We start from the raw sequence: 22,832 nt of genomic DNA, 5'->3' as shown, positions 1-22,832 counted from the left end.
AGGAACTGTACCCCTGCTGTGACAGGAACTGTACCTCTGCTGTGTCAGGAACTGTAGCTCTGTTGTGACAGGAACTGTAGCTCTGTGTTTACAGGAACTGTACCTCTGTTGTGACAGGAACTGTAGCTCTGTTGTGACAGGAACTGTAGCTCTGCTGTGACAGGAACTGTAGCTCTGTTGTGACAGGAACTGTACCTCTGTTGTGACAGGAACTGTACCTCTGTTGTGACAGGAACTGTATGTCTGTTGTGACAGGAACTGTACCTCTGTTGTGACAGGAACTGTAGCTCTGCTGTGACAGGAACTGTACCTCTGCTGTGACAGGAACTGTACCTCTGCTGTGACAGGAACTGTAGCTCTGCTGTGACAGGAACTGTACCTCTGCTGTGACAGGTACTGTAGCTTTGCTGTGACAGGAACTGTAGCTCTGCTGTGACAGGAACTGTAGCTCTGCTGTGACAGGAACTGTACCTCTGCTGTGACAGGAACTGTAGCTCTGTTGTGACAGGAACTGTACCTCTGCTGTTACAGGAACTGTGGCTCTGTTGTGACAGGAACTGTACTTCTGTTGTGACAGGAACTGTACCTCTGTTGTGACAGGAACTGTACCCCTGTTGTGACAGGAACTGTACCTCTGTTGTGACAGGAACTGTACCTCTGTTGTGACAGGAACTGTACCCCTGTTGTTACAGGAACTGTACCTCTGTTGTGACAGGAACTGTACCTCTGCTGTGACAGGAACTGTCCCTCTGTTGTGACAGGAACTGTACCCCTGTTGTTATAGGAACTCTACCTCTGTTGTGACAGGAACTGTACCCATGTTGTGACAGGAACTGTACCTCTGTTTTGACAGGAACTGTAATTCTGTTGTGACAGGAACTGTACCTCTGTTGTGACAGGAACTGTAGCTCTGTTGTGACAGGAACTGTACCTCTGTTGTGACAGGAACTAAACCGCAGTGCCTCTGTTGTGACAGGAACTGTACCCCTGTTGTGACAGGAACTGTACCTCTGTTGTGACAGGAACTGTACCTCTGGTGTGACAGGAACTGTACTCCCGGGCCTCTGCACCCCCCCCCCCCCCCCTGCAGCTCCTCTGCCTCGCTGTTAAGTAGCTCTCAGTAGCCCTAGATGTCCACCCCGTCGGTGATGAGAGCAAAAATCTTAAGCCTGGATAAGTCCTGGACGACTACAGCTTGTGTTTGTTTATAAACCCACACGAATCCGTTTCAAGGTCCTCGACCTGGCATGTCTGCGCCGCGAAGGGAACGGCTCCCGCCTACCTCCGGTCAATGATCTCTAACTATACAACCACAACCCCTTCTGCTCTACATCCTCTGGCCGCCTCAGACCCACTCCTATCCAAGCTCCGGGAGGGTCATCAAAGAGATGCCAACTATTCTCGGTCCTCGCTCCACAATGGTGGAACGAACTTCCCATCACAGTTAGGACAGCCGAAACCCCAAAAGACTAAAAACACACTTCTTCAATCAATATCTGAAATTAAATTACTACTATGCACTCGACACTGCAGCACCCAAGTTTCAACACTGTTTGATGAACATTGTTACTCAGCTGATAGAGTTGTACCCTTCCTGCTGACTTGTCGTACAGAACTTGTACTGTAAGTCGCTTTGGATAAAAGCATCAGCTAAATTACTAAATGTAAATGTTAATGTAAAGAGCTGTTATGACTTGCTGGCTAAAATGTGGACGAGAGGGAACATCGTAGCGGGGCTCAATCACATTCAACACGTGTTTAAAACGAACATTCTCTACAACAGAGTAGGGTCGCAGATCTGTTGGCATAAAACATCTATGGAGTTTGTTATTCCTTTTGCCCGCTCTGAATTAGCAGGGAGAGGCTGCTTAAATGCTACGGGGAGCTGAGTTTGCCTATGCACAATTTTTTTCCCCTTGTACCAGAGATATCCACATAACCATGAGCTACTCTCTCTCTCCCAGTGATATCCACCAGTGGCGTCGCGTGGGTAAAATAACAGGGGAAGCCAAAAAAAAATTATAAAAAAAAAAATTATTAAATATTTTTATTAATATTTTTTTTTTTTTTTTTTTTTTTTTTTAAGTCAAGCAGTCACCATGTACACTACAGTATGGCTCGGCGGCCAGTCAAACTTTCTTTTTATTTATTTAACAGATTGCAGAATGGGTACAATACAGTACGGCTCAATACACACAATTGTATAAAGGCCTCTGCATGCTACAGCAAATTCAAAGCAACTTCAAGTTCAAGTTCTTTAATAGTTGTCATACAGAAGTACAGAATACTTTCATACAAAATGCTTCTTACTGTTACGCTCCAGAGACTGTGCTAGACAAGATAGTATCAAATAACATAATAACATAATATAGCATGAATTTAGAAGAAGAAAATGAGGTCACAGTTGTTCGGTATAGACATATGTACAATGTTCTGAGTTACCATATAATATACAATACACAACTATGCAGTGTACTAATGTACAGTACTATCTAGTGCAAAGCAGAAATGGGATGAGGTACAATTTTAGGTACAATTTACAGTAAGGTGTACGAGTTGTAGTGCAATCCTTCATCCATAAATATAAAGTGTGGGGAGTGGGTGCTACAGTGTGTTTGTTTAAAGTGGGTGTGTGCTATAAAGTGTGTGTAGTGGGTGCTGCAGTGTGTTTGTTTAAAGTGAGTGTGTGCGTGTGGATGTGTGTGCTATGTGTGTTTGGTGGTTGTTGTTGTGTAGTGTTCAATCATTGTTCGTTTAGCAGCCTGATGGCCTGGGGATAGAAGCTACTTCTGAGTCTTTCTGTGCTCGCCTTGAGACTCCTGTATCGCTTGCCTGACGGCAGCAGTTCAAAGAGGCAGTTGTTCGGGTGGCTCGAGTCCTTAATAATTCTCTTAGCCTTCCCCTTGCAACGCTTGTAGTAAATGTTCTGGAGGGTGGGGAGCCCCCCTCCGATTGTGCGTTCGGCTGAACGTGTCACTCTTTGTAGTCTGCTTTGGTCTTTTGCAGTGCTATTCTTCGACACAACATCGACAAAGCAACGGTGTTGCAGACACTCTACCTTTATGCTTCTGCAAAATCAACGCGCAGCCTATGTAACATTGTACCCCGTATGTAGCTAGGTTCCCTAGATAGATGACGCTTCCCTTCTCAACCAACCCATTGATAAAAGCAGAAAAATAAGCATAATTTTTACTTCCGGGCGGGGGGTTTCAAAATAAAAGAGCGAGTCTAAAAGCACCGTAAATACGTTTATTTTTTACAATATCTAACGTTACACGAACCTAAACTAATCTAAAGTTAGTTTAGGTTCGTGTTAACTTTGGATAATGTACAAAATAAACGTATTTCCGGTGATGTTAGACGTCGCTCTTTTATTTTGAAAACCCCCGACCGGAAGTGTTATAGTGTCTGTTGCTAGCAGCTTAACTTTCTGTGCTTTTCGAGCTAACGTTACCGTAACATCATTAGTTTCCAATGGAGAGGACCTCGGCTCACATGCAGCTCAAACTACCTATTGGAATAAATTACTTGATTGATGTTTAACTTGTCCCTGTGTGTGTCCAGTCATTTCGACTAGCAAACGTTGTATTTAACGTTACCTCAGGACGGATACCATTGTATTTACTTGGTTAGCTAAGTAGCTAATGTGGATAGCATTTTGAATAGACCCAATGCTAGCTGGCTGGCTACAGCTTTATTTACTAAATTATGGAGGCTTTTTAATCGTCAAGATAAGAGAGGATTTGTCATGATCAACTGAAGGCGTATGCTATGGAACAATATGTGCTTGGGTTTTCAGAAAAAGGCGAGCTATGTGACGCTGATTATTTAGCGTCAACGCTGGCTTCAACAATGGAGGATATTATTCTCTGCGGGACTAATATTATTCTATGACAGCCCCGCCCCATTCGCTAACCAACCAATCACTGCTACGCAATATCAACGCAACGGTTGTTCAGATTAGATTCTGGGGACATGTACGCAACGTCCAAGCAACACAGTCTACAAGACCCTCTAAAACAACCGCGCTGAAATCGCGCCGATGTTGTGTTGCAGTTGCTTTGAAGTTGCTGTAGCATGTAGAGGCCTTAAGGGGATGCAGACCAGAGAAAGACGTTTGTCTTGTTTACATCAGGGTCATTAATACTGCTGGAGCATTGGTTAATTTTTGGTCCGATTTTTCCTTGCACGATTTTGCGCGCCGCGTGGGAGCAAATTCGAGACACATATTCGGTTGCAAAAAGGTTTCCCACGGTCTCATCTATGGCCGTGAATATTTTCACGCAGATCGGAATCACGGCGCGCCTGTGGGACACTTTTCCGTTTCGGCGAGTTTATTCCACGCTTTTTGTTTTCCTTTTCTAAGCATTTTAGGGGCTACATGTGATTGAGTAAAAGTTGCGGGACGCCCAGATGTTTCCACGATAGAAAGCTCGCGTGGATCCCATAATAGGCTCACTTAATACAGCGTTTTTAAAATCACGCGACATTTTCAGGGTCGCGAGCCGACCTTTTCCCCTCGTTTTCGATGATGGAAGTGATTTAGGAAAAGCTTCGGCACGCCGAGAGGTCCCCGTGGATTTAATCTCGCGAGGATCGGGGCAATATTCGGCCCGTGGGAACAGTTACGGGTTGCAGAGGGGAAAATATGCTGAGTGTTTTCCTCTGGCAGTCAGCTGTGGCAGTCAGCTCGAATCTGATTGGCTAGGATCGGATTTGGACTCTATAATGCTGGAAGCCTGGAGAAAGAGACCTACCATCTGCCTCCTCTCCTGCTGCAGTGAGCATAGTGAGGCTGACAGTGTGTTAGAGGGAGTGAGAAGGAGAAGAGGGCGACATTTAAAAAAAAAAAAAATTATAACACAGATGCACAGATGAAAAAGAATGTAAACTATATTAAAAAAAAAAAAAAAAAAAAATCATATTTCATATTTCATATTAATTCATATTTTAATATTAGGGAGGCATGGCTTCCGTTGGCTTCCATAAGGATTCGCCACTGATATCCACATAAACATGAGCTACTATCTCTCTCCCAGTGATATCCACATAAACATGAGCTACTATCTCTCTCCCAGTGATATCCACATAAACATGAGCTACTATCTCTCTCCCAGTTATATCCACATAAACATGAGCTACTATCTCTCTCCCAGTGATATCCACATAAACATGAGCTACTATCTCTCTCCCAGTGATATCCACATAAACATGAGCTACTATCTCTCTCCCAGTTATATCCACATAAACATGAGCTACTATCTCTCTCCCAGTGATATCCACATAAACATGAGCTACTATCTCTCTCCCAGTGATATCCACATAAACGTGAGCTACTATCTCTCTCCCAGTGATATCCACATAAACATGAGCTACTATCTCTCTCCCAGTGATATCCACATAAACATGAGCTACTATCTCTCTCCCAGTGATATCCACATAAACATGAGCTACTATCTCTCTCCCAGTGATATCCACATAAACATGAGCTACTCTCTCTGCCAGAAACCAGAGAAGCAAGACTCCATCTTGTGATGTCATCAGGTATAAAGTCGAGAGCTTGTTCGTAGAATCAATGTATTGATTTTGTGGACTCACATAATGTTCGTTTTCTAATTTTTTTTTCTGAAATAAAGCTTTATTCTATAGTAGTGTTCTCGATTCTACCACATAATGGAACATTTACCTGTATGCACTGAACACCCCCCTGGCTGATCCCAGTGTCATTCTATACAACAATCGTTCATATACCTCTCACGTGTATGTATGTGTAATGTAAATGTAAATGGCACGTGTTATGACAAGCCCCAGTACACCCCCCGCCCCCACACACACACCAATGGCAGAAATTAACAGTATTTTCCTCCCCTGTTTACCTGTAATGTTGTTGATACTGCAAGTGGGGTTAATATGAAAATTGCGTTTCACCAAAGGATTTATGTTTAATTAACATTCCAATTTCTAAAAGCTAAATTGCTATAAATGAAGTATTGACGCCGGCGATGTTGGGTGACCTCATCTGCAAAGCTGAGCTAGTTTTTTGCCAGCATTTTTTTTTAAACTGTTGCTTAAAATTCAAAAAACCCTGCCTTATCAGAGAGAGACATGTATATTAAAGTGCTTTGTTCAGGGGACCACAGCTGCATGAACCACAGATGAAGCGAGGAGCCGCCTATTAATAATCCATTAATTTTCCTATAGCCGCAGCGAAAACTCGGGGGCAGCCAGAGAAGACGTCAGGTTTATTGTCCATGGAGCCGCTCCAGACCTTATACCTGATGACTTAACAAATGTGACGTGCTCTATCAAAATCAGATGTCGCAACGGTGCATTTCTAGATAAACGTGGATTTATGTTAACTTATTGATTTTTGGTCATGTTGGGGTTTTTGTTTGATTTTAAATAAACAAAGTCTTGGCTTTCAAAATATCAAACTCTTCAGATTCCGATGATGAATACAATTTTGAAGCTTGATTAAAAGCAATGACGACAAGCTACCAGCAAACTCTTGTCAATCTACTCTGGTCCAATCAGAACTCCTCCCTCCGGCTCTGTGTCGCTGAGAATATGAAAGAAAGACTTAGCTTTATACAGTACAAGGGTTTTCATGATGACAAGCGGGAGACAGGGCCACTAAACAACAGCAGCACTGGGCTGTTTCTCCCCCCCTCCTCCCCCCTCCTCTACACGCAGCACTGGGCTGTTACTCCCCCCCTCCTCCCCCCTCCTCTACACGCAGCACTGGGCTGTTTCTCCCCCCCTCCTCCCCCCTCCTCTACACGCAGCACTGGGCTGTTTCTCCCCCCCTCCTCCCCCCTCCTCTACAGGCAGCACTGGGCTGTTACTCCTCCCCCTCCTCCCCCTCCTCCCCCCTCCTCTACACGCAGCACTGGGCTGTTACTCCCCCCCTCCTCCCCCCCCTCCTCTACACACAGCACTGGACTGTTACTCCCCCACCTCCTCCCCCATCCTCTACACGCAGCACTGGGCTGTTACTCCCCCACCTCCTCCCCCCTCCTCTACACACAGCACTGGGCTGTTACTCCCCCCCTCCTCCCCCCCCATCCTCTACACACAGCACTGGGCTGTTACTCCCCCCTCCTCTACACACAGCACTGGGCTGTTACTCCCCCCTCCTCCCCCCTCCTCTACACGCAGCACTGGGCTGTTTCTCCCCTCCTCCCCTCCTCCTCTCCTCCTCCCCTCCTCCTCTCCTCCTCCCCTCCTCCTCCCCTCCTCCTCCCCTCCTCCTCTACTACAGGTGTCCCTGAAACTAAACCACGGATGAATGACACGTCTGTAACACAGCAGGGTCTTTACAATAGACTGAACATGTTCATCTTTTTCTTGTTCGCCCAATAATGTTAACTGTGGGAAACTCACACACACAGACACACACACACACACAGACACACACACACACGCACGCACGCACGCACGCACGCACGCACGCACGCACGCACGCACGCACGCACGCACGCACGCACGCACGCACGCACGCACGCACGCACGCACGCACGCACGCACGCACGCACGCACGCACGCACGCACACACACACACACACACACACACACACACACACACACACACACACACACACACACACACACACACACACACACACACACACACACACACACACACACACACACACACACACACACACACACACACACACACACACACACACACCATCTTTCTTCCGCGCCACTTTCCCTCACAAATTATCTTGGGAAAAAACATACAATCCTCGTCCTCTACTGTAGTTAGCCTAATCAATATGATCAATGAATTCACGTAAACAATAATTAGTAAGACTGTTAAACACCAATATTATGAGAGGGGCAGCCCTGATGAGCAATGGATTCCACTGATCAGCGAATACTTTCTGACGGCATGCCAGTTGAAGTTGGCGCACAATCAATCAATTATTTAACCCCTTTAGAAACCGTTACCCCAAGTAATGGACCATTACCCCAAATAATGGATTTGTTGTCCTCTCATAAACCAGGTAATGAAATAAATGTTTGGTATTTATTTATTCATTAGGCTATAGATTGCATTGCTGTTGTCAAGGGACAGGAAAACATGCATGAGCAATAGACTAACAAAGATTTCAGACCAACTGTATGTCTATGGCTCAATAGGCAGTGTGCTGATTTGAAATTCAAATGAGTAGTCATAGGAAACGATAGGTTATGTAGATAACCTAGTTATATTAGTATAGGCTAAGCGTCCCGCTCTGAGCCTTACGAGATACTCATATCTCCTGTGATACCTAATGTATCTCCCACGAACAAAAACACATGCACCCCACCTGTATGGGGCCCCGCCCCTTATGGTGGCCACCGCCCATATAACCATGACCCTGGTCATGAAACACCCTTCCTCGCCAAAACCCGTCCCAGGAAAAGATCCCTCAAGAGGGAACTCAGGGCGCGCAGAGCGGGACGCTTAGCCTATACTAATATAACTAGGTTATCTACATAACCTATCGTTATATATCGTATAGCATCGCGTCCCGCTCTGAGCCTTACGAGATAATGGGGAAGAGCGGGCGCGAGACCCGACAGATGTACCCCCTGAGGACCCGTAAGCCCACATCAAGGGGTGCGGGGAGCCCTGTCACCCCATCCTTCCTAACGAAGGGGGGGCGCAGTCAACTCCACCTGAATGCGAACAAGAGGGAGCCAGAACCCCTTGAACACACCGTACAGGCGGAACCACGTGTGACTCAACACACTGCGGCCCATACCCATACACTCCTGCTACCCGACCAAAGGACGGGAAGCAGGAAAGGCCACAGACCCCAGAACCGCCTGGGAGACAGAACCCCCGGTCATGTCCATGAGGAAAAACCTTACAAAGGAGCCCGGGGAGGACCATGAAGCTGCAGCACAGATGGCCTCCACCGAGGCCCCACCCAGGAGAGCGGCAGAGGCAGCCACCCCACGAGTGGAGTGCGCCCTGACGCCCCCAGGGGGATCCTGCCCAGCCAGCGTGTAGCAGAGGGTAACACCCTCGCACAACCAATGGGACAGGCGCTGCTCCGACAGTGCCTTACCAGCACGAGCCCCACCGTAACAGACAAAAAGCTGGTCGGTAACCCTGAAATCCTGAGTACGGCTGAGGTAAATCCCCAAGCACGGACTGGACATGACAGGTGAAGGCCCGCATCTAACTCACCAGTGTGAGGAGGAGGACGAAACGCCTGAACCACAATATCCCGGGAGCGGAAGGAACTCCGGATATTCTCAGGCACGAAAGCAGGATTAGGTCGCAGAGTGACACCGCAATCGGTCCGAAAAGACAGGCACTCTGGATGTACTGGATGTACCGAGAGAGCACAGAGCTCACCTACGCGTTTAGCGGAAGTGACAGCCAGAAGGAACGCGGTCCTGAAGGACAGCTGTCCCAACGGCGCCCGCTCGAGCGGCTCAAACGGGGCCAAGGACAACCGACCGAGGACCAATTGAAGATCCCAAGTCGGAGCCAAGGAGCGTTGCACCGGCTTAACGCGTCGAGCGCCAAGCAGGAAACGCTTCACAAGAGGGTGGCTGAACAAGACATCCCCTCAAACCCCTCATGATAGGAGGATATAGCTGCTGCATATACCCTCACCGTCGAAGCCGACAGTCTATCAAGGAGAGACTGGAGGTAACTAAGGACAGCAACCAGGGGGCAGGAGACTGAGTCCAGGCCCCTTGCCTTACACCACACTTGGAACATACGTCATCTGCCCGCGTAAGCGCGACAGTGGAGGGAGCATGTGCAGTCCAGATGGTAACACCATCAGGATCAAGAACCTGCGCCCCTCAACGTACCCGTCCCAACAACTGACCTAACAGATGTATGGGGAAGAATCCCTGGCGGCACGGCATCGGTCCCAGACCTGCCTGGCCATGTCCAGACGCAATCCTCACCCGTCAGGATGAGGGCCGCCCCGCGACAGTACACCTGCACCCACATTCTCCCTGCCGGGGATGTGGGGAGCCCTTAGGCCGCGCAGATGGAGGACGCCCATAGCCAGCCGCCCGCCGCCTGGTGCAGACAGGGGGAGCGTACTCCTCCCTGTCTGTCGATACACGACACTGACGTCGTATCGTCCGTCCTGATCAACACCATTTGTGGACCAGAAGGACCGCTTTCAACACCAACACATTGAACGTAGCGCAGACCGGGCAGCATGGTTTGCCAGCTGCCCCCTACTGCGTTGGCCCGACGCATCACCAGCGAGGGAGGCGTCGGTGAAAACGCGACGTGAGACAGCGCCGTAACCGTCCTAGGACGGAACCTCCCGAGCGTGTTGACAACACGCTCCGAGATGGATGCCCATAGCCCTCCAACCGTTGACTGGGAAGAGGAATACTCTACATCCAGTGTACAGCAACCCCAGGCTGGTAGAGACCTGCCTGGTACGAGACCTGACGATCCACCTTGACCGCGAAGGACCAGAACGTCATCAGGGCAGAACACTCCGTAACCCCGGATGACGCAGAGGCCCCAGTGCGGCCTCCACGCACTTGGTGAAGATGCGGGGAGCCAGAGAAAACCGAACGGCAGCCTCTGGTACTCATACGCTAACCCTGCAAAGGAAGCGTAGGTAAGCCCTAGGATGGAAGATCGGGGATGCGCATACGCATCCTACAGGTCTATGGAGGAGAACCAGACCCCCACCTGACAGTGTTCAACAGGTAGGAGACGATCCAAAAAATGCTGAACCTTCCCATGGGACAGGTCCAGCCTGGGTCTTACACCCCTCCCTCCCGACTTCTCGGGCAGAGAACACCGGGAGGAGAACGCCACGACGATGGCTTGCTTCGTCCACAGAGATTGGATCTCGTCGACCAGAGCTGTCCCTGCTAAAGACCCCGACAACAGGGTCTGTACCAAACCTGAAAACGGGTGGGGTTGTGTAAACACAAGTCCCCGCCTCACCATTCTCTCCATCTACCTCGACATATGGTACTGCCGTAGTCATATGTGACGACACTCCCAACGCACCCGCCGTCACGTGGCGCAGGTCCGCCAGGAACTGTAGATAGTTGGCCCGGTCCCCCCCGCTGTGCGAAGACAACCCTGGAATCGTGCGAGGAGCGCGTTCCGTGTCGGAACACCTGACCCTGACACCACCCACGAGGCAATCGCACCCAAGGGGGAACCCCGACAGAAAAAGGGCCTGTCTGATACGGGGGGCTTCCGATCAAAAAAGCCCCCCCACTGAACACCCCTCCAGAACATGCTGAAGGAGTCGTTCTGCAGCCGGACATGCAAGGTGTAAGGCCCCCATGGGTTCCTACACACCGTAGCCCTGCAGTGATATCACTACCACCCCAAACCATGTGAGCTGCGACCACTTGCCAATATTCCAGGAGTGGGAGCACCAACATGATACCTGGCCTGGCGAAGGCGAGGCCGGGGAAGCCCGCACTGTGTGCCTCAAAAGGTTTCGAGCCCCCCTGCTGACAACACTTAAGTTGACAGACGTAACACCAGGCTCAACCAACACAGTTCAAGGTGTGGGAGCCGCTTGACAGCACAACATTCTCACGGACAGACCCAGGCTCAGCCATCAACTGGGTGTCAGCCCCTGTCTCCATGAGAAGCGAAGAATGGGGCCGCATACGCTTCAATGAAGGTTCGCGGCCCGCAGCCAAAGGAGAACGCTCAGAGCCCCGCTTCTGGGGATACCAGAGAGAGGATTGAACGGGGAGCGGGCTGCTCGCGGCAAAATGACGACGGAGTGGTTTACCAACACCGAAATCACCCAAAATGGCCGATCCCTCGGCCGCCAAGACTGTCGGCCTCGCGATACCCTGTCGATTCTCCAACCAGGGCACCACTGGCGGGGGAAACATGGCCGCCTGTCGAGGGCCCCGTCATCGCCGCTGACGAGGCCGTGCTCTCTCTTCTTCTGGCTGCGCGGTGTGAGGCGGTGTAGGGCCTAGGACAATACCGCCCGCGCTCCAGCAGAAGACCAAAATCCCCTGCGGAGAGGGGAACCCTGAGCGGTTATAGCTTGCGGCTGGGTCAAAGCTAATAACGTCAACATCCTCGACGGAGTGGTTTACCAACACCGTGCGCGATGTGTCGACGTCGGCCGGCCCTCAAGGCCCCTCCACCAGACACCATTTCTGTAATAGAAAAAACACCAATTCGAACACAGTTCTAATCGTTGCCAATTCCATACCGTGGCGGTACAAGCCTTAACAGCCCACCAGCCACTCGCCAGGCCGACCCATGGTGTCGGCCGGGCGGGGCATTGTTTCAATATATCAAAAACAAAGGACTGACGTTAACATGGAGCACCAGTGGTGATTGCAAACAGCACCCTCCACTGTGGTGTGGACCATGAAAAGGTTAAATGAATAAAAGAGCTAAACCACAAAAACTGTAGAATGAGCAAACCCATACACACAAATTTTAAGGGGAGACGGACCAGACCCGTCTTCATTCAAAATATTCACAACAGAACACCAGCCCTAGTTTAGCCCATTTACCAAAAAAGGTAAACAAAGCCCCCCCCCCACACTACTCCCCCAGTATACCGATTGACCGTCAGTATGAATGGTTTGAGAGGAGAGAAAGCTGTAGCAAGACAGACCTTCTCATAGCAGAGTGACAAAATGAAACAATAGCCCCCTACACAGGGCCGCCCCAGGAGATGGGGGCCCTCGCGTCTAAAAACGCACAGGGCCTCACATTTCTCCCAAGCGGCCCTGCCCTTATACTACTGCAGCCTAACGCCAGGCAATGTGGAACCCAAGACAACAATTGCCTGTGCACAGACACGCAACATGTTTACCATGTCGGCTGGACCCATAGCCCCACTACCCGACGCCAACCCAGATGGGAACACCGTTCAACAAACCCCGCCGGATATGATTTATGGGAATGTTATGATTAATCTTCTTCTTCTTCTTATTTGAATTTCCGGCAGAGTAGACGCATCGAGGCGTATTACTGCCCTCCGCAATTCTTTTTATGGGCTCTTCTTCTTCTCCTTCTTCTCCTTCTTTTTCTTCTTCTACTGGACCCCGTCATCACCTACATTGTCCATTGGAGTGCAGCTACTGCTGCTACTTCCTGTCTGAGCCCCCCTCCGCGGGATTTCTTATACTACACTAGTGGTGTTCCATCTTTAGGCCTCTTCAACTCACACTTTCTCCTTCTTCTCTGCTCCTCTTGCCTGTCCAATACTAATACATACACTAACGCTATATCCTCTGGTACAACTCTGAAGCATGCAGAAATGTCAGCACTGCCTCTGTGATCAACTGGTGGTTCTCATTATCCATGCCAAAGAATGATTTAGGAGAGAAGGAAGATACTCCCAGCTCTACCAGACTTTTATAAAAGATTTCCCTCTCTTTGCTATACCTTTCACATTCTAGGAAGACATGCCCGACAGTTTCAGTCTCTCCACATTCACACACCCCATCTGGATGTTTGCCCACAATGAACAAGCTACTGTTCAACCCACAGTGCCCCAGCCTCAGTCTACACATCTTCACCCTATCACTCCTTGACCCATATCCCTCCACCTTGATCTTGACCCGAGGCTGCAGAGAGAAATAGTGCCTTCCCTTGGTCCCCCTTTCCCACTCATCCTGCCACTCAGCCTCAACTCCTTTCTTTATCTTATCTCTGAGTTCTACTCTTCCCATTGAAATACCTATCTCTTCCTCCCTTCCCAGGCTCTGTTTGGCAAGGGAGTCAGCCATCTCATTCCCCGCAATCCCAGCGTGTCCCGGGACCCAACAAAACTCCACTGACCAGCCTGCCTTCGCAATCCTATATAAAACCAACATTATTTCCTGAATGAGATCAGGGCGAGCTTTAGACCCACCTGCACTCAGAGCCATCAGTGCAGCAGCCGAGTCAGAGCATATAAGAGCCAAAGCTATATATATTTCGGTTTCAGTATGATGTCATAATAGAACATTCTAGAACATTTGTGATGTCACAGTATGATGTCATAATCAAACATTCTAGAACATTTGTGATGTCACAGTATGATGTCATTATAGAACATTCTAGAACATTTGTGATGTCACAGTATGATGTCATAATAGAACATTCTAGAACATTTGTGATGTCACAGTATGATCATTCATGATGTCATAATATAACATTCTAGAACATTTGTGATGTCACAGTATGATGTCATAATCAAACATTCTAGAACATTTGTGATGTCACAGTATGATGTCATAATAGAACATTCTAGAACATTTGTGATGTTACAGTATGCTGTCATAATAGAACATTCTAGAACATTTGTGATGTCACAGTATGATGTCATAATAGACCATTCATGATGTCATAATAGAACATTCTAGAACATTTGTGATGTTACAGTATGCTGTCATAATAGAACATTCTAGAACATTTGTGATGTTACAGTATGCATGATGTCATAACCGAACCTTCTAGAACATTTGGGTCTCTATATATAGCCACGATTCTCTCTCTGTGTCAGTTGCATCTTCGACCAGACTGGATGGGACTGTGCATCGTGAAACAGTACTGAACAGTACTGAACAGATAGACTAAACAACATAGATTGAAGCCTGCATTTCTCAACCAAGGTGCCTTGCCTACCGTTTTGCTGTGGAAAGCATCTGCCGACATGGCTGAGAGTTCTCTGGAGCCGCCGGGGCCGGTCGCCTCCGTGACCATCCCCATGGAAGAGACCCCCAACTCCACCCAGGAGCCCCTGCTCACACACCTCAAGAAGGTGGAGAACCACATCACGGAGGCCCAGCGCTTCTCCCACCTGCCCCACCGCTCCGGCGTGGACCTGGAGTTCACCGAACTCTCCTACACCATCCGCCAGGGCCCCTGCTGGCGGAGAAGAGGCTACAAAGAGCTGCTCAAGTGTGTCTCGGGGAGATTCAACAACGGGGAGCTGGTTGGCATCATGGGGCCCTCTGGAGCTGGGAAGTCCACCCTGATGAACATCCTGGCTGGATACAGGGAGACGGGGATGAAGGGTCAGATCCTGGTGAACGGACAGGTGCGCAACCTGAGGAACTTCAGGAAGATGTCCTGCTACATCATGCAGGACGACATGCTGCTGCCTCACCTGACCACGCGGGAGGCCATGATGGTCTCAGCTAATCTGAAGATAAACGAGAGCATAAAGGTGAAGATGGAACTCGTGGATGAGATCCTGATCGCTCTGGGTCTTCAGGAGTGTGCCCAGACCAGGACCATCTCCCTGTCAGGAGGGCAGTGTAAGAGACTGGCCATCGCCCTGGAGCTGGTCAACAACCCCCCTGTCATGTTCTTCGATGAGCCCACCAGTGGTCTGGACAGTGCGTCCTGCTTCCAGGTGGTGTCTCTCATGAAGTCTCTGGCTCTGGGAGGAAGGACAATCATCTGCACCATCCACCAGCCCAGCGCCAAGCTCTTCGAGATGTTTGACAAGCTCTACATCCTCAGTCAGGGCCAGTGTATATACAAGGGTACAGTCCCTTACCTCATACCCTACCTGAAGAACCTGGGCCTTCACTGTCCCACCTATCACAACCCTGCTGACTTCATCATGGAGGTGGCGTCAGGGGAGTACGGGGACATGAACCCGGTGCTGTTCAAGGCCATCCAGGGCGGTCTGTGCTCAGAAGGGGACAAGAAGAACTCCAGCGACAAAAGCGACTCCTGTCACTCCCAGTGTCACAGCGACACCATTGAGGGCACCATTGAGACACACACCTTTGCCACGAGTACCTTCAAACAGTTCTGCATCCTCTTCAAAAGGACCTTCATTACTATACGCAGGGACATGGTGTTGACTCACTTCAGGGCGATGTCCCACCTGTGCATCGGGGTCCTGATTGGCTTGCTGTATCTGAACATCGGCAACGACGCCAGCAAGGTCTTCAACAACACGGGCTTCCTCTTCTTCTCAATGATGTTCCTCATGTTCGCCGCCCTGATGCCCACCGTCCTCACCTTTCCGCTGGAGATGTCTGTGTTCCTGAGGGAACATCTGAACTACTGGTACAGCGTGAATGCCTACTACCTGGCCAAGACCATGGCCGACATACCATTCCAGGTCTTATGTCCCATCATGTACTGCAGTATAGTGTACTGGATGACAGACCAGCCTCCCGAAACACATCGCTTCCTGCTCTTCATGGCTCTCTGCACTTCCACCGCCCTGGTAGCCCAGTCCCTGGGTCTGCTCATAGGGGCCGCGTCCCCCTCGCTGGAGGTGGCGACATTCGTGGGTCCGATCACGGCCATCCCAGTGTTGCTGTTCTCCGGCTTCTTCATCAACTTCGACACCATTCCCAAATACCTGCAGTGGAGCTCCTACACCTCCTACGTGAGGTACGGCTTCGAGGGGCTGATCCTGTCCATCTACGATAACCGCACCGAGCTGCATTGCCCCACGCCGCCGTGTAAGTTCCAGAACCCGGGGGAGGTGCTGCACATGCTGGATGTGGAGGACGCCAAGCTGTACGTGGACTTCATCGCGCTCGGCATCTTCTTCCTGGTGCTGCGCCTGGCCACATACCTGGTGCTGCGCTGCAAGGTCAAGTTGGAGCGCTGACAGGGGAGGAGAGACGTCGGCGGTTCGAGCCCCGCGTGGACATGGGACGATATCCACCCCCGCCCACACCCGCCCGCCCCCCCAACAAACCGCCCCCCAACCCCTATCCGCCCACCGCCACTGCAGTATGAGATGTTAACATATCTCTCTCTCTCTCTCTCTCTTTCTGTCTTTTTCTCTCATAAAGTACACACACACACACACACACACACACACACACAAACACACCCACACACACACACAAGTTTTTATTACGGTACTATACTTGTGAGGGCTATTAACTCAATTCCATTGACTACATTCGTCCGTTAACCCTTCACCTAGCACAGCCATGGACAAAATGTCACCGATTCCCGCTGGGAAGGGGTCAGATGACCCCTACTGTCTTTAGAATGGGAGATCATGTACTGACACATAATGACCACTTGATGGCGACACATAATGACTACTGTTGACACTTTCTCTCTCGCTCTCTCCCTCCCTGGCTCACCTATTTACATGTCAATGACAATGCAGCAACCCCCCCCACCACCTTAGTGGGGTTGTGTATCCATCACATATGTCTGTTCCATTTTATAATTCTTAGTTTATTTCTAAACCGAATCATTTTAAACTATCTTTGTACTGAAACTTGAAACTTGAATGAAACTAAACAGAGAACCTATTGGGATACTAGGTCCTAATGTGAAACACTGTGATTTACCTTACCGTGCTCATGCTCGCTTATGCCTATATTTTTTACTGTTGTGAAGCACTTTGAACTGCAACTTCTGTATGAAAAGTGCTATACAAATAAAGTATTATTATTATTACAAGGGTGAAAAAAAAATAACAAGTGTTTTGGTTATTATTATTATTTATTATTATTACTATTATTATTATTATTATTATTATTATTATTATTATTATTATTATTATTATTATTATTATTATTATTATTATTATTATTATTATTATTATTATTATTATTATTATTATTATTATTATTATTATTATTATTATTATTATTATTATTATTATTATTATTATTATTATTATTATTAATTCAAATAGAAGGATATGATTTATGGGAATGTTATGATTTATCTGTGTAGGAGCCAAAGCTATATATATTTCGGTTATTGTATTACATGAAGGTTTAATATTGATTGGATTTACATAAAGTCATTGAACCGTCGTATTTGTCATAAGAGGGCATTTTGGAACCTAGAACCTTCTAGAGCGGTGTGGTGATGTCATAATAGACTTTCTAGAACATAGAACATTCTAGAACCACCGTATGACATCAGATCATGATCATCATGAGACAGGGAAAAAACAGTTTTCTTACCTTGTAGTAGTATGTGCATGAGTGACAAGAATATTTAGGAAAGTAGATTTAGGACCACTTCTGTAAAGAAAGACTTTGCAAATAAACCATTTGAATATCTTTACTATAAACGGAGCATCTGTGGACATTGCTTTTCTTTATCAACGGACGTACTACTCACGAGTAAGTAATTTGACCAGTGGAGTGGAGCCCCGGCCCACACATTAGTAAGAAAACTTTGTTCCAAGAGGAAAAGGGAACATGAGAAGAAGAACATGAGAAGAAGAACACGAGAAGAAGAACACGAGAAGAAGAACCAGAGAAGAAGAACACGAGAACACGAGACCCACAAAATGTCGAAACTTAAGAAGGTTGAAAAGGTGCCTAAGCGTACAAAGGAGTCTAGGAAGCACCAAGATGATATTGAGCCAGACGACAGCGCATCCGGCTTCGGAGGGAAAGGGTCGAAAGCACCATCCACCACGCTTCCCAGGAGATCATCGGCCAACACGCGTCGGAAAGTTGAATTAGAAAGGGTCGGGTTGAAGGCCCGGCTTTCCGCGCAAAGGCGAACACGACAACTCGATGAAGAGGAGGCTCAGTTCTTAGCAGACTCATCTAAGCTAAGGGCGGCACAGGATGCAGAGAGGGCGGCACAGGATGCAGAGAGGGCAGCACAGGGTGCACGGGATGCTCGGATTTTAGCTAAGATAAGAGAAAAGAGAGGAGTTACAGAGGCCAGGCTGCGTTAGCTGAGGTAGAGGCTAAGCTCCAAGTACTGGGAGAGCGTGGGGGCCAACGAACCCCCTACGAAGGGTCCCGTATTAGGGGAAGGAGCTCTTACATAGAGAAAGGGAAGACCGACGAATCCCAAGCCCGCAAGCAGGCTCGGCCCGCTTCACTGACCGTCCCGATAATAAGGGAACCTGGTGACCTTCTCAGCTCCAGAGCACCAGGCGGCGCTACCCAGAAAGAACAAGAGGAAGAAGAGGGCGAAGCCAGTCCTAGGGTCAGTGGAGGCATCAATGCAGAAACCAGGACCGACAGAGCTAATGGGGCCGGCAACGTCGAAAGCATCTTGGCTATCGTTCCGGTCCACATCAACCCAAGCAAGGCAACAAGATGGTGGCTACCTACGCGTTCCCGGACCCAGGCAGCAACGTCACTGTCTGCACAGAGAAGTTAATGGCAGCGCTTAACATCACCGGCAGGAAGACAAGTATCCTGCTAAAGACCATGGGAGGCGAGCCGGTTGTGAGCAGCCAGATGGTGTCTGGTTTAGAAGTCTGTGGCTTGGACAGCGACAACTTCCTAGAGCGACCCAATACCTTCTCTCAGAAGTCAATACCTGTTAGTTACCGGAACATCCCACCGCAATAGGAAGTCGATAAGGGGCCCCATCTCAGTGAAGTGCGAACCCGAAGATCCAGGCTGAGATAGGCCTTCTCCTCGGGACCGACGTACCCAAGGCAAGGGAACCATGGCAGGTGGTACCCCGCCTGGAGGAAGGGCCATACGCGGTGAAAACACGATTGGACTGGTTCGTCAACGGCCTCCTCAGAGGAGTAGATGGCCTTGAAACGACCAGTGGACTCATACAAGTCACGTCCAACCGCACATCTGTGACCACGCTAGATGAACTTTGGAGTCAACAGTTCAAGAACGACTTCCCAGAGCGTCAAAACGACCGGCTTGAGAAGTCGAGGGACGACCTCCAGTTTCTGGAACTGGTCTCCCAGTCTGTGCAACTTACAGATGACCACTACAGCATCGGCCTACCAGTGAGGAATGCAGTCCTCAAGATGCCGAACCGCAGAAGAGTAGCTGAACGGCGAGCTCTCAACGACAGCTCTCTGCTACAGATGAGTGATGACAACAAGCTTCATGTTGCCTTCGTCATGCCGAAGGCAAGACTGGCCCTGCTCAAGCCCCTCCCGCACCTGTGCCAGACGTGCACGGGACATGTGAGCTCAATCAATGCGTAATTACAACATACTAGAAAATGGAGACAGAGAGAATGAATCATTGGACTAGCTACGGTGAAACCTGAGAGGAGGACGGAGAAAAAGTAAGTGAAGAGGAGAGATATAGAGAAGAGGAGGAGATTGCTGTGTGCGTAACCAATGCTACAGATCCAGCTCTCGTTAACAGCACTGCCAGGTTAATGGTGCATGATTACCGCAGTAGCAGAGCAGAGCAGAGCTCAGACGCCTGAGAGCTGCATCTGTATGTATTTGGAAGGAGATCCCTGCTGTGTGCCCGACCCTTCGATTGTCTGAGAACCCACTTTGGTATCGACCCCTGCTTGCCCGACGTCTCTTCTCCCAGATCAGCCCCTGCCCGTATGAGAACCGATCCCCGCGTACCGACCCCCGCTATCGGACAATAACGATTCTCATCGATTATGGATTGGCTGACACTCACATTAACCCCTTCTTTCCCCCTAAACAGCAATAAAACTGCTGTTAAACTTGCTTCTACCTTGTGCCGTGTGTATTTTATTAATTCCAATCTGGTGACAGCTCAGTACACCCCTGAGTCTGTCACAATATATATATATATATATATATATATATATATATATATGCAAAAGGAGCCAGTAATAAAAAGTTAATCCATGCAAGTTTGCTGGCGGCTCTCAGTGCTGCCGTCTCACTGGCACATCACAATATCTCTAGCATTGTCTGTTGTGACAGGAACTGTAGCTCTGTTGTGACAGGAACTGTACCCCTGCTGTGACAGGAACTGTACCTCTGCTGTGTCAGGAACTGTAGCTCTGTTGTGACAGGAACTGTAGCTCTGTGTTTACAGGAACTGTACCTCTGTTGTGACAGGAACTGTAGCTCTGTTGTGACAGGAACTGTAGCTCTGCTGTGACAGGAACTGTAGCTCTGTTGTGACAGGAACTGTACCTCTGTTGTGACAGGAACTGTACCTCTGTTGTGACAGGAACTGTATGTCTGTTGTGACAGGAACTGTACCTCTGTTGTGACAGGAACTGTAGCTCTGCTGTGACAGGAACTGTACCTCTGCTGTGACAGGAACTGTACCTCTGCTGTGACAGGAACTGTAGCTCTGCTGTGACAGGAACTGTACCTCTGCTGTGACAGGTACTGTAGCTCTGCTGTGACAGGAACTGTAGCTCTGCTGTGACAGGAACTGTAGCTCTGCTGTGACAGGAACTGTAGCTCTGTTGTGACAGGAACTGTAGCTCTGCTGTGACAGGAACTGTAGCTCTGTTGTGACAGGAACTGTACCTCTGCTGTTACAGGAACTGTGGCTCTGTTGTGACAGGAACTGTACTTCTGTTGTGACAGGAACTGTACCTCTGTTGTGACAGGAACTGTACCCCTGTTGTGACAGGAACTGTACCTCTGTTGTGACAGGAACTGTACCTCTGTTGTGACAGGAACTGTACCCCTGTTGTTACAGGAACTGTACCTCTGTTGTGACAGGAACTGTACCTCTGCTGTGACAGGAACTGTCCCTCTGTTGTGACAGGAACTGTACCCCTGTTGTTATAGGAACTCTACCTCTGTTGTGACAGGAACTGTACCCATGTTGTGACAGGAACTGTACCTCTGTTTTGACAGGAACTGTAATTCTGTTGTGACAGGAACTGTACCTCTGTTGTGACAGGAACTGTAGCTCTGTTGTGACAGGAACTGTACCTCTGTTGTGACAGGAACTAAACCGCAGTGCCTCTGTTGTGACAGGAACTGTACCCCTGTTGTGACAGGAACTGTACCTCTGTTGTGACAGGAACTGTACCTCTGGTGTGACAGGAACTGTACTCCCGGGCCTCTGCACCCCCCCCCCCCCCCCTGCAGCTCCTCTGCCTCGCTGTTAAGTAGCTCTCAGTAGCCCTAGATGTCCACCCCGTCGGTGATGAGAGCAAAAATCTTAAGCCTGGATAAGTCCTGGACGACTACAGCTTGTGTTTGTTTATAAACCCACACGAATCCGTTTCAAGGTCCTCGACCTGGCATGTCTGCGCCGCGAAGGGAACGGCTCCCGCCTACCTCCGGTCAATGATCTCTAACTATACAACCACAACCCCTTCTGCTCTACATCCTCTGGCCGCCTCAGACCCACTCCTATCCAAGCTCCGGGAGGGTCATCAAAGAGATGCCAACTATTCTCGGTCCTCGCTCCACAATGGTGGAACGAACTTCCCATCACAGTTAGGACAGCCGAAACCCCAAAAGACTAAAAACACACTTCTTCAATCAATATCTGAAATTAAATTACTACTATGCACTCGACACTGCAGCACCCAAGTTTCAACACTGTTTGATGAACATTGTTACTCAGCTGATAGAGTTGTACCCTTCCTGCTGACTTGTCGTACAGAACTTGTACTGTAAGTCGCTTTGGATAAAAGCATCAGCTAAATTACTAAATGTAAATGTTAATGTAAAGAGCTGTTATGACTTGCTGGCTAAAATGTGGACGAGAGGGAACATCGTAGCGGGGCTCAATCACATTCAACACGTGTTTAAAACGAACATTCTCTACAACAGAGTAGGGTCGCAGATCTGTTGGCATAAAACATCTATGGAGTTTGTTATTCCTTTTGCCCGCTCTGAATTAGCAGGGAGAGGCTGCTTAAATGCTACGGGGAGCTGAGTTTGCCCATGCACAATTTTTTTCCCCTTGTACCAGAGATATCCACATAACCATGAGCTACTCTCTCTCTCCCAGTGATATCCACCAGTGGCGTCGCGTGGGTAAAATAACAGGGGAAGCCAAAAAAAAATTATAAAAAAAAAAATTATTAAATATTTTTATTAATATTTTTTTTTTTTTTTTTTTTTTTTTTTTAGTCAAGCAGTCACCATGTACACTACAGTATGGCTCGGCGGCCAGTCAAACTTTCTTTTTATTTATTTAACAGATTGCAGAATGGGTACAATACAGTACGGCTCAATACACACAATTGTATAAGGGGATGCAGACCA

At 48.7% G+C, this 22,832-nt stretch overlaps 1 protein-coding gene across 1 annotated transcript; it reads left to right on the top strand.

The window, feature by feature from the left end:
* Positions 1–14,633: 14,633 nt before the first annotated feature.
* Positions 14,634–16,562, top strand: LOC311243068 (ATP-binding cassette sub-family G member 4-like; the record flags this gene model as incomplete). Its single annotated transcript, XM_084332139.1, has 1 exon — positions 14,634–16,562. The coding sequence occupies one exon, from the start codon at positions 14,634–14,636 to the stop codon at positions 16,560–16,562; it is 1,929 nt and encodes a 642-aa protein (XP_084188265.1).
* Positions 16,563–22,832: the final 6,270 nt, after the last annotated feature.

Source organism: Notolepis coatsorum, assembly GCF_963971535.1.
Source record: "Notolepis coatsorum genome assembly, chromosome: 16".
Classification (NCBI taxonomy): Eukaryota; Metazoa; Chordata; class Actinopteri; order Aulopiformes; family Paralepididae; genus Notolepis; species Notolepis coatsorum.
The sequence above is the reverse complement of the archived record's forward strand: the minus strand, read 5'-3'. Positions and strand labels throughout refer to the sequence as shown.